General features: G+C 45.9%; 1 protein-coding gene across 3 annotated transcripts in view; it reads right to left on the bottom strand.

Moving 5' to 3' along the window:
* LOC101746475 (ankyrin repeat domain-containing protein 50) overlaps positions 1-12,203 on the bottom strand; it is a 73,994-nt gene that overhangs the window by 19,011 nt on the left and 42,780 nt on the right. For all 3 annotated transcript variants that reach the window (XM_062675402.1, XM_062675403.1, XM_038019577.2), the window contains exons 19-30: positions 11,341-11,401; positions 9,111-9,256; positions 8,103-8,243; positions 7,057-7,233; positions 6,368-6,438; positions 5,329-5,510; positions 4,562-4,703; positions 3,404-3,594; positions 2,520-2,618; positions 1,685-1,868; positions 1,179-1,362; positions 298-367 (exon numbers count right to left, since the gene is read on the bottom strand). In XM_062675402.1, coding sequence (XP_062531386.1) covers positions 298-367; positions 1,179-1,362; positions 1,685-1,868; positions 2,520-2,618; positions 3,404-3,594; positions 4,562-4,703; positions 5,329-5,510; positions 6,368-6,438; positions 7,057-7,233; positions 8,103-8,243; positions 9,111-9,256; positions 11,341-11,401 — 1,648 coding nt within the window. The remainder of the gene's footprint in view (positions 1-297; positions 368-1,178; positions 1,363-1,684; positions 1,869-2,519; positions 2,619-3,403; positions 3,595-4,561; positions 4,704-5,328; positions 5,511-6,367; positions 6,439-7,056; positions 7,234-8,102; positions 8,244-9,110; positions 9,257-11,340; positions 11,402-12,203) is intronic.

Genomic DNA, 12,203 nt, shown 5'->3' on the forward strand with positions numbered 1-12,203 from the left:
CAGTAAACTTGTGAGCGAACCTTTAAGGGAAGTTTAAGGACTGAAACTGTTTAGTTTAAAAAAAAAGATATTCCTTAGACAAATTAACTGACCGGTCTGTTATTTAGAAAAAAAGAAAGGTTCCGTTTTACATAATTCAATAGAACTCTTCAAAATAATAATTTAAAAAGGAGATTAAAGGCTTTAAATGTTGTTTTCTTACCATTTCCAGAAAACAAGTCTTTTATTACTGTTCAATCGTTCTAGAATATTCTATATATCATTTATAAATATATTTAGAATAGAAGCCCTCCTTACCTACTGTGATCAGCAAATTCACCATGTCGGTGTGACCCTGCCACGCTGATACGTGCAAGGGAGTCCGAACCTGAAACCCACAGACACATGTAGCATGACATTGACAGTGTAGGGACCACAAATGTCCCCATAGCATCTAATAATATTGTTACGCCGGTAAGAGTAGCGCCATCTATCGCCGAATCGCCGAAACGAATATCAAAGGATCTGGTAACATCTAGAACGCTCGAGAATTACAACGCCATCTATTGTCAGATAGCGGAAACACACATAAAAAAACCCGACTCGTGAGGAATATTCTCGATAATTCTAGGGATGTCGTTTCGACTAGTGGGGATTTTCGGCAATCTCGTTTATTAATCGATATTATTATTACATCTTGGAAGCAGGTCGTGAGCACTCACTAATTTTATGTACCACATGGCGTGGCTGTACGACACTCTCCACCAGACACGGTCCAATTGTCTACTTAAAGCTCGGAGGGTCAAGTTTCTAGTCCCTACTAGATGACGTTTGTCACGCTACTCGCTACTACTATTACTACTAATCCTACGAAAGATGGTTCTAGTGTCAAGAGCGACCATAACATATTGAAGGGGGTCGGTCACCTGCCCGGTCATCGTTCTCGTCGAACCCGTCGCTTGCGACGAAGGGCTCGACCAGTAAATTAGCCCTCAGACACAGCCCACTGAGTTTCTCGTCGGATCATCTCAGTGGGTCGCGTTTCCAATCCGGTGGTAGATTCTGCGAAGCACGAATCTTGCTAGGGTTCGTGTTAGCAAGGTCGTCAGGTTTGAGCCCCGTGAGCTCACCTTCTAGTTAAGGCGACGCTGATATAGCCTCTCAAGGCTATCAGCTTAGGTAGGAGAAAAAAAAGTCACCTCAGCATCGGCCGTGTGCACGCTGGCGCCGCAGGAGGTCAGCAGGAAGCGCGCCATGGCGAGGCGGTTGTCGAGGGCCAGCACGTACAGGGTGCTGCGCCGGTCCGCGTCCACGGCGTCCGCGTCCGCGCCGCGCGCGTGCAGCGCCGACACCGTCGAGAACTGGCCCTCCAGAGCAGCCAGCCTAGGGACGAGCGGGTCAAGTTAAATTCATTCCAATTTATTTTTATTTTTATTGCTTAGATGAGTGGACGAGCTCACAGCCCACCTGGTGTTAAATGGTTACTGGAGCCCATAGATATCTATGACGTAAGTGCGCAACCCACCTTGAGATATAAGTTCTAAGGTCTCAAGTATAGTTACAACGGCTGCCCCACCCTTCAAACCGAAACGCATTACTGCTTCACGGCAAAAATAGGCAGGGCAGTGGTACCTACCCGTGCGGACTCACAAGAGGTCCTACTACCAGTAAAAAACAACATCGCTTTCAAGAATTACATATTTACCTTAAAGCGGTCTTCCCGTCGTGAGCTCTCTGGTCGACGGGCGCCCCCCAGTCGTCCACGAGGATCTCCACCAGCCTGGTGTGTCCCTCCTGGGCGGCCAGCATCAGCGCCCCCTTACCGTCGTTGTCGGCCTCGTCCACCTTAGCGCCTGCCTCTAGTAACGCTTCGCACACTTCGATGTGACCTGGAATTTAACTGAACTCGTGAAATAACTTTACTGGTGGTAGGACCTCTTGTGACTCCGCACGGGTAGGTACCGTCACTCTGCCTGATTCTACCGTGAAGCAGTAATGCCTTCCAGTTTGAAGGGTGGGGCAGCTGTTGTAACTATACTGAGACTTTAGAGCTTGTATCTCAAGGTGGGTGGCGCATTTACGTTCTAGATGTCTCCAGTAACCACTTAACACCAGGTGGGCTGTGAGCTCGTTCACCCAACTAAGCAATAAAAAAAATGCAAGTGACGTCCAAGATTGCTCTCCGATACCCCCAACCCTACCCAGAGATACCCTACCAGAAAGCGAGAACGGACAGCAACACGCTCTGGTCATTGCTGCAGTACCTTACGAACCCCGACCGACATAGAGTAGCAGCGCATATCGTGAGTCCACACGGGGTGGCTACACCTTCATGTCTGTTTGTACCAGGAGCCGTGGGACAGCCTTCATACAGTGCAATTGACCTCATGTTGTAAGTAGGGAATCAAGCAATGATTGATTAGTATCGAATTTAATCCAGACCCCAGTGGGGGACAGGGTCATGGGGACAATCGGGGGCTCAGGGGGTCCTCCCACCTCTCCTCCCAATGCATCGGCACACAAACCCTCAATTAACTTACCTTCAAAAGCGGCGTAATGCAGGGGCGTCCACCCGGAGTTGTCACGGTGGTGCTCGTCCAGGCCGCGGTCGAGGAGTTGCCGCACCACTTCCACGTTGCCTGCACAACACAGGGACACACCGGGTACAATCTGTCACAGTGACTTGAGCATCGTATAGTCCCTTTATAAGAAGCAGGGCCCTCAAACTGCGATACTTTAAGACAAATATTTTGTTTGTATGGAAACCAGCGACATCTTGTAGCGGATGCCCCTAAGCTTATATGTTGTTAAAGTTAAGGCATTTAATTATTGTATAACTAAACGCAGAAAAAAAAATATAAATCATACAAGTCTGTATTTGTTATAGATAGCTTAATTAAATTTTATCAATTCGTGGTTTCTGAAAATTTACAGAATCTTTATTAAAAATAAAATAGAGGATAGGCAATATGTTAATGCCATCTACAGAAGCAATGAGAAACTAATCGGAGCGAAGCCATCTAGTGGCCGACGCCCGTAAACTATTTTGTTGAGTGCTTGAGTTGCTTATCTATAACTAATTTAAGTGTATTTATTATCTATGGTGAAAAGAGACAAGCAAAACTGGTGGTAGGACCTCTTGTGAGTCCGCACGGGTAGATACTACCACCCCACCTATTTCTGCCGTGAAGCAGTAATGCGTTTCGGTTTGAAGAATGGGGTAGCCGTTGTAACTATACTGAGACCTTAGAACTTATATGTAAAGGTGGGTGACGGCATTTGTGTTATAGATGTCTATGGGTTCTAGTTACCACTGAACACCAGGTGGGCTGTGAGCTCGAAAAAAAGTCTTCTGTCTCGCTCTGGCGCCGGTCGAACCCTATATCGTGTTTAGCGTCGTTACAGTTCGGGGGCTGGTACGGACCCTGCGCGGCGGCGGTGCACAGCACGGTGCGGCCCTCGGCGTCCATGCCGTCCACGCAGGCGCCCCAGAACAGCAGCAGGCGCACGGTGTCGGCGTGCCCGGCCGACGCCGCCGCCCACAGCGCGGTGCGCCCGGCGCCGTCGCACGCCTCGATGTCCGCCTCCGCCTCCAGCAGCAACTCGCAGATCTCGCTGCCGACACACACCTTACGGTTAGAACACGAAGTCTCTTTGAAGAAAAAATGGTACACGTGAAAGAAGTGAAACTTCTTTTGCGGTGTGTAGACAGACTTCAATGTTAAAGCACTGGGGGTCAATTTGAATAAAAAAAAGAAATAAATTGTAGTTCTTATCTGTAGCAGCGTGTCCTGAAATTGCTAATTTACGAGTAAGTCATATTTCTTTTATATAAGGTCTAAAATTGAGTGTGTTCTGTTTTAAGAAAACCACGTGTGACTGCCAATATTGTCACTAGCCAAGAGTCAACTAATACCTATTAAGCATTCAATTATAGAAATATCGAATTTCATTAGTGTTTAGTTAAAGTTCCTTTTTCGATATTTAATATCTGTAATTTAATAAATCTTTAATGTGACATTTTTTTATTGTCATCACATTTTTTGCAAAGTTTCGAATAATCCACAGTTATCTTGGCGACAGACCATATCAGCGTAATCTTAACTAGTAGGTGAGCTCACGGGGCTCATACCTGACGATGTTGCTAACACTGACCCTAGCAAGAGCAGTGCTTCGCAGAATCTACCACCGGATCGGAAACGCGACCCACTGAGAAGATCCGGCGAGAAACCCAGTGGGCTGTGTCTGAGGGTTAATTTACTTGCCGAACCCTTCGTCGCCAGCGATGGAATCTTACTGTTCGGTAGTTGTATAATATTTCACATTTAGAATTGAAGTGGCTTAACTAAAAATTTTAACAAAATGTGTTTTATACTTTGAACGACTTACAAACACGTATTCTATCTATCAAATAATAAAAAAATTTTTTTTAAATAAAAATAATAATTTATAAGCTTAGATATTCTAGAAAAAGACGAGACACTTTTCGTCTCTTTTAAATCAAGCTTGAGCAATACTTTACGAGAACAATGACAGTGCTTGAGGTACCTAAAAGCACCGTTAGCGGACGTGGAGTACTCACGTGTGACCCTCGAAGGCGGCGACGAGCAGCGGCGTGGCGTGGTCGCGGTCGTGCGCCGTGACGTCAGCGCCGCGCTCCAGCAGCAGCGCCGCGCACGCCGCGCCGCCCGCGCACAGCGACGCCACCGCCAGCGCCGTGCGACCTGCGGACCGAGCGCGCTGCCACTACTCGAGACTTGTGGAGTCGTCGTGGCCTAAAGGATAAGACGTCCGGTGCATTCGTACGTAGCGATGCACCGGTGTTCGAATCCCGCAGGCGGGTGCTAATTTTTCTAATGAAATACGTACTCAACAAATGTTCACGATTGACTTCCACGATGAAGAAGTAACATCGCGTAATAAAAATCAAACCCGCTAAATTATAATTTGTGTAATTACTGGTGGTAGGCCTTCTTGTGAGTCCGCGCGGGCAAGTACCACCATCCTGCCTATTTCTGCCGTGAAGTAGTAATGCGTTTCGGTTTGAAGGGTGGGGCAGCCGTCATAACTATACTGAAACCTTAGAACTTATATCTCAAGGTGGGTAGCGCATTTACGTTGAAGATTTTTATAGACTCAAAAACAAAGAGGTGCCATGACAGGTATCCTATATGTGTGTCTTATAGATGGCACTATATCTAACTTAAATCAAGATTATAACGTTAACATAGTATACAACAGCCATTACCTTGAGAAATGAGTTTTATGTATCGGTTCTCTAACACATTGGCTGACTCTCCCTTTGTTAGGCGTTAGTGGTAGTTGAATGAGATAAGTGTGGTCACGGACCGTCCTCGTCGGCGTGGTCCACGCGGGCCCCGGCGTCCAGCAGCGCCCTCACGATCTCGGCGTGCCCCATGTACGCGGCGGCTATCAGCGCCGTGCGGCCCTCCGCGTCCGCGCGGTCCGGGGCTGCGCCGGCGGCCAGCAGCCGGGAGACCACCGCCTCGTGGCCGGACCACGCCGCCGCCCTGTAAGTCAGACATGTTAAAAACGGTGGCGCTGTTTTATTTCGATTACCCGCAAATAAATTTCTTGACACTAAGCTGAACTGCAGGCAGCGGCTTGGCTCTACTCCCGGCATTGCTGAAATCCATGGGCTAAGGTAGCCACTCACAATCAGGGGGGCCGTGTGCTGGTCTGCCTACAAGAGCAATAAAAAAAAGAACTTTGTCCGAGCCCATAAATTTATTATTGAAGTCAAAGGAATAAAGCACTCAGCTAATAAAGCTTTGCTTTATTATTGCTACTTTGTTGGTTTTTTTTTTCTATTTAAGCTGATGGTCTTGAGAAACAATATCAGCGTAACCTTAACTAGTAGATGAGCAAACGGGGCTCAAACCTGACGACGTTGCTATTACTAGCCCTAGCAAGAGCCATGCTTCGCAGAATCTACCACCGCATCGAAAACGCGGCCCACTGAGAAGATCCGGGGAGAATCTCAGTGGGCTGTGTCTGTGGGTTAATTTACTCGCCGAGCCCTTCGTCGCAAGCGACGGGTTCGACGAGAACGATGACCGGTGCTTGGGGTACCTAAAAGCACCGTTAGTGGATCGGGAGAATCCGTGTTTTGGACTACGTCGACTTTTTGCCATTCGGCCCGCAGGATCGCGAATGTTTATTGATGACGAAACTTCATCTCTGTCGTGGTTATAAAAACTTTAGCCACGGATAAGTGAAATTGTGGGTATTTACTCAGACTTGGTTGAGCAGAAACAGGCAGGTCGGTGGTATCTACCCGCGCGGGCTCATAAGACTCTCCACCCAATCTCCTCCCCACATTCCTCTCCGCCCAGTTCGCTATGAGCTGAGGCTACATCATGCTCACCTCAGCGCGGTCCGGTTGTCCGCGTCCACACAATCGACGTCACATCCGTACTCCAGCAGCACGTCCACAACCTGGCGTTACAAAAACAATGACGTCACAAAACCTTCTCAAGATCAAGATGCTCTGGCACCGACAATTCTGTTGCTTATTCACACATTTCTGTTTATTTTCGGGCAGGGAACCGAGCCTCATATAGGTGTCCACTTAAGGGACATGCGGGGTATGTGGGACTTGATCGTCTGCAGATGATGAGAGATAAATTAACTTTGCATTGCCTCGATGAGAGCACAAGTTCATCTGATGTTAAGTGAATGTTACCCTTGAGTCGAGGAGATAGATTCTAGATTCTTATTTTTTATTGCTTAGATACTACTAGAGCTACACAGCCCACCTGGTTTTAACTGGTTACCGAAGCCCGTAGACATCTACAACTTCTATGCCGACACCCACCTTGAGATATAAGTTCTAAGGTCACAAGTATAGTTACAACGGCTGTTTCGCCCTTCAAACCGAAACGCATTACTGCTTCACGGCAGAAATAGGCAGGGTGGTGGTACCTACCCGCACAGACTTACAAGAGGTCCTACCATCAGTCTTAGTGATTGCTTCGCATCATGAACGGTGGCGGCCACTACTACTACTGCTGACTGAAGATAGCTAAAAAGGACAAGGCCGTTCTGAAGATGTACCTCGGTGTGTCCAGCCCAGGCGGCGGCTCGGAGCGGGCTCCAGCCGTCAGCGTCAGGCACGTCGGGCGCCGCCCCCGCACGCAGCAGGGCCAGCGCGCAGCCCGCCCGCCCGGCGCGCGCCGCCGCCTGCAGCCCCGCCTCCCCACCGCCCCCCGCGCCCACCAGCTCCGGGTGACGCTGGCGACGAAACAAACACAGTTATAAGCCGCGCCAATAAAGAAACGAATCTAAAATGGCGGCGGCAATTATGCGCTCTCGCTCTAAGCTATTGCTGTCTTTAGTCGCACACGGCGCGTACTGCATGCGAAAAAAAATATCAGTTAAATATTGACGTTCGAGTTGTGCGACTCAGATTACCGGCAGCAAAAGTGTCTACGCAAGTTGCATCCCAGAAGAGACACCTCCCCCTCTGCCCGGGCACCAAAGTAAAGTATAGTACATTCTCATTTGCTTTTTATATTTTTTTAAAATAAACAACTTTTTCTTTTTCTCTTTCTTTTTATTTGTTGACCCTACCATCTGTCAGTGCAGGTACATAGACGCTATTTTCGATTCGTTTCTTTATTGGCGCGACTTATATATAAACTCACTGCTATCAATTTTTTTTGTTATTTCTTATGTTTGTAAACGATCTCACGGCTGGTGTTAAGTGGTTACCGGAGCCCATAGACATCTACAACATAAATGCCAACATCCACCATGAGGTACTGGTGGTAGGACCTCTTGTGAGTCCACACGGATAGGTACAACCACCCTGCTTATTTCTGCCGTGAAGCAGTAATGCGTTTCGGTTTGAAGGGCGGGGCAGCTGTTGTAACCATACTGAGACCTTAGTGCATCGCTAGATACGAATGCACCGGGCATCTTATCCATTAGGCTGCGATGACTTCAAATCTTCTATCTTTACCTACACTGCCCCTGGACCAATTTAAAGCGGACCTATTTCTCTATACACATCTTTCCACGCCCCGAACGAAGTCGAAAAACATTATTCAAACGTGATAATAAGGATTTTAAGGATGTCGATAAAACAAAACTGAGAATACCTTCAGAAGCGTAGCCAGGGTTTCCTCGTCACCCCTAGCGACCAGCTCGTGGATGATATTCGGATCCAGGACTATGGGATCCTCTCGTTCCTCACAAGATTCCTGTGGGACCTCATCCTCGTTCGACTGCTCTATTATCACCTGATGACAAAAACAAGCGTTAAACTCTGCCACTTCCTCCTAACTCCGAGAAGATGGAGAAAAAGTCCTTTTCGTGCTCTCTTCCACTGAACTGGTAAAATACTCAGAGATCGCTGTACTCCGCAGAATACCTGAAGACTCCTCACGACACCCACGAAAAGCTAACACCAGTTAGGTTAACCGTCACAGGACAAAATATTCGACCGCGTTCTGAATCGGGCTAACAATTTAATCAAGATTGTATATCGCATTTGGTAAAAGCCAAAATCATAATTGAATTATTGTAATTTTTCAGTTTTGATTCTAATACATGAAGTCGTAAAGCGGCACACCTTTAAAGTAATGCTTAAGCTTGATTTAAAAGAGACGAATAGTGTCTCGTTGTCCTTTTCTAGACTAAGCTTTTAAATTTAATTTTAGAATACGTGTTTATAAGTCGTTCAAAGTATAAAACATATTTTCTTAAAATGTTTAGTTAAACCACTTCAATTCTAAAGGTGCGATATAATACAAGTACCAAACAGTAAGATTCCGAAGGGTTCGGCGAGTAAATTAACCCACAGACACAGCCCACTGAGTTTCTCGCCGGATCTTTTCAGTGGGTCGCATTTCCGATCCGGTGGTAGATTCAGCGAAGCACTGCTCTTGCTAGGGCCAGTGTTAGCAACGTCCACAGGTTTGGGCCCCGTGAGCTCACCTACTTGTCAGGTTACACTGGCATAGCCTTCCAAGGTAACCAGCTTAGGTCGGAAAAAAAGTACGATTTGAAACGTTGATGGAAGCCACGTGCCCGGTGGAAGATAGCTTTGTCGGTTCCCCTGAATATTGAGACATGCAAATATAACAATCAGTTTGATGTCTACTGACCTCTCCGGCTCCGACGTCGCTGGGGTCGAGCAGGGCCGGACCTTTAGCTAGTTCGTAGAGCGCCCTCGCGACCCGCTTGTCTTTGCACCAAGCGACTGGGGCTCCGCTGATCAGCTCCGGCATTATTGACTCAATTGAGGCGGAATCTAAGCACCGAGATAACGACAGGTAATCGTCTTAGAACTGGCGGTAGGAGATGCTGTGAGCCCGCACGGGTACACTGGTATGATACTCATGAATCATCTTTCTCCTGCCCTTCTCCCAGTCACCCGGGGTCGGCGCAACATGTTTTCTCTTTCCCTACTCCTCTATCATATACCATTTCTTCGCTCACTCCTCCCTCTTACCCATATCGTCTTTCACGCAATCTATCCATTTCTTCTTAAGTCTACCTCTCCTCTATATCCTTCCACACTCATAGTTAACATTTTCTTACCAACCTAATTTTCATTTCGTCTCATCACATGTCCATACTATCCCAAACGCGCACTTCTCAGCTTCTCAGTCACAGATGCGGCTTTCAGACTTCCTCTAACAAATTCATTTTATCATTCTCGTTACTCCACACATCCATCGCAATATTCGCATCTCTGTTTCACGCAATCGCCTTTCATCCGCCACTTTAGTCATCCAACAAGCTGATCCATACCATGACACTAATCTCACTCTAATATATATACAAATAAAAAGTTTCTGTCGCATACTTATCGAAGGGTGAAGTCGATTTGATTTAAGCTATTACACTTTTTTGCAACTTTACATGAGAGCCATTTAAAGTATAAAATTTGGAAAAAATTTCATAACCAATAATACTTCTTCAGCTGTTTGAATAGGGTAAACTTAGTAAGCTTTATTGAAGTATTGAACTGTTGATGCTGATATCAAATAAAACTGACCTTTAATTACAAAGATAAATGTCGCGTATTAAGCGAATTCGCTTAAACCAATTAGCCTTTTACACCCACGATACAACAAAATTATTATGAATAAATAATTAACCACACCTTTTTTATTGAATTTTTTTTCAAAATCAAATTACACATCCTCAATCGAAACACACAACAAACAACTGAAACACATTCGAATTAATCATCATTACTGTGTTCCTTTTGCGTGGAAATACACAGAGAATAAACGTCTTTATCCCTTAGAACACAAAGTGTAAAATCAACGATAGATTATTTAAACAGTTTGTTTTAAACGAATTTCAACTTTATTTCAGTAACATTAAGTTACATGATCCGTTGTTTTCGAACTTATTAAATTACAGGAAGCGATAAGAGAGATATTACGTGTTTTATTGCAAAATGGATTTAGTCAGAAAACCGATTTTCCTAAAACTATATCTGTTGCTTTTTTACCAATTCAGTCTACAATGACAACCCTGGGTATTTAACTGACGCATTAAAAATAGGTTATAATAACAAACAATGAATGGGTAATGCCTATTACTGCCGCGAAACAGTAACGCTTTCCAAGAGATGGATTCCGGGAACCACTTAACATTAGATGAGTTCTGAGCTCGCTTACACCATTAAATGGAGACTATTTTTAAAACTCTAACAGCGCCCCTAGCGGCAGACGCAACGGCGCTGTTTCAACTCAGTTAACTTTAACGCATTCGAGGAGTTAAAAAACTCGCACACAAGTCGGAGCGCTGCCAATGCGGCCTCGCTCGCCCTACCAATCAACCTTAACGGATATAAGCCGACTTAAAGCCTTCGTCAAACAGAACGCGTAATTAGCGCGCGTCAGAGCGCTAAACTGACGCCGCGCTATGACGCCGAGATGTGATGTACTACTGTGGTAACATATCGTCACACAGAGCGCCAGCGCTATAAGCGCTATAACGTAGCGCTCTGACGCGCGCTAATTACGCGTTCTGTTTGACGAAGGCTTAACCTAATAGGTGTATGTATGGCTCTAATAAAGAATGAAGCACGCAAAATTATAATTTGCGTAATTACTGGTGGTAGGACCTCTTGTGAGTCCGCACGGGTAGGTACCACCGCCCTGCCTATTTCTGCCGTGAAGCAGTAATGCGTTTCGGTTTGAAGGGTGGGGCAGCCGCTGTAACTATACTGAGACCCTTAGAACTTATATCTCAAGGTGAGGGGCGCATTTACGTTGTGGATGTCTATGGGCTTCAGTAACCACTTAACACCAGGTGGGCTGTGAGCTCGTCCACCCCCCACCTAAGCAATTAAAAAAAAAGTTTATAATAACCGACCTGTAGTTTGCGCGTTCTCCTCCCTCCCGCTCGACTCTTCGACGTGGCTCGCTTCAGTTTTCTATACAATCCAAGATCACCAGTTGAGTTTCGATATAAAAAACCGCTACGTCACCAAACGTCTCCACTGCGACATTACGTCACGAAATTTCCTTCACGTAAGGCAAATGATTGTCCATGGACAACGGTAGCAGGTATGCTATCTACGTTAACGTAGGTCCGTGACAGGGATTCCCAAACTATTGGCTAAAGTGAGACCCCTTTATCACGTAGCCCTGAGACCAAACTCATGCCTAAGACCCCCGTCATGGCAATTACTCAAAGCAATCCTGTGTTTTTCGTCTCATATGGAATGTATTTTAGCTATTTATATTCGAATGAGGTACTGTTGGTGACCCTGAGGCCTTTCCAGGTTCACGGAGACGTGAGTTCTGCCAACAGCCCCCCAGTGCCTCAGAGAGCTGACATATCAAGTATACAAACTTTTGCACGCTTATCGACTTGTTCGATTATTTTAATTGCAACCATGAAACTTTCTACTAAAATATTTCGCATTCTTACAACAAGTTGGCGACACACAACTTAAAAGTTTCAAACAAGAACTTTCGACTAAAATCTCGCTTAATTCGGCCCCTTGGAACGTTTCGGGAATCTCTGGCTTAAGATAATATAATTAATTATAAAACTACTATCCAAGTTACTGTTCCAACTACCCTCTAATATGAAACAACATTACTGATTTCCAGATTTTCTCCTTTCTTCATTGTCATGTTAGCAGACGAGTATAGTACCTAATGGCGAGCGATCACTATCGCTCATTAGCAATGTGGCACAGTGAAGCCAGCCTGCCTACTGCTGCAGCC

The sequence above is a fragment of the Bombyx mori genome, chromosome 23 (genome assembly GCF_030269925.1).
Source record: "Bombyx mori chromosome 23, ASM3026992v2".
Taxonomy (NCBI): domain Eukaryota; kingdom Metazoa; phylum Arthropoda; class Insecta; order Lepidoptera; family Bombycidae; genus Bombyx; species Bombyx mori.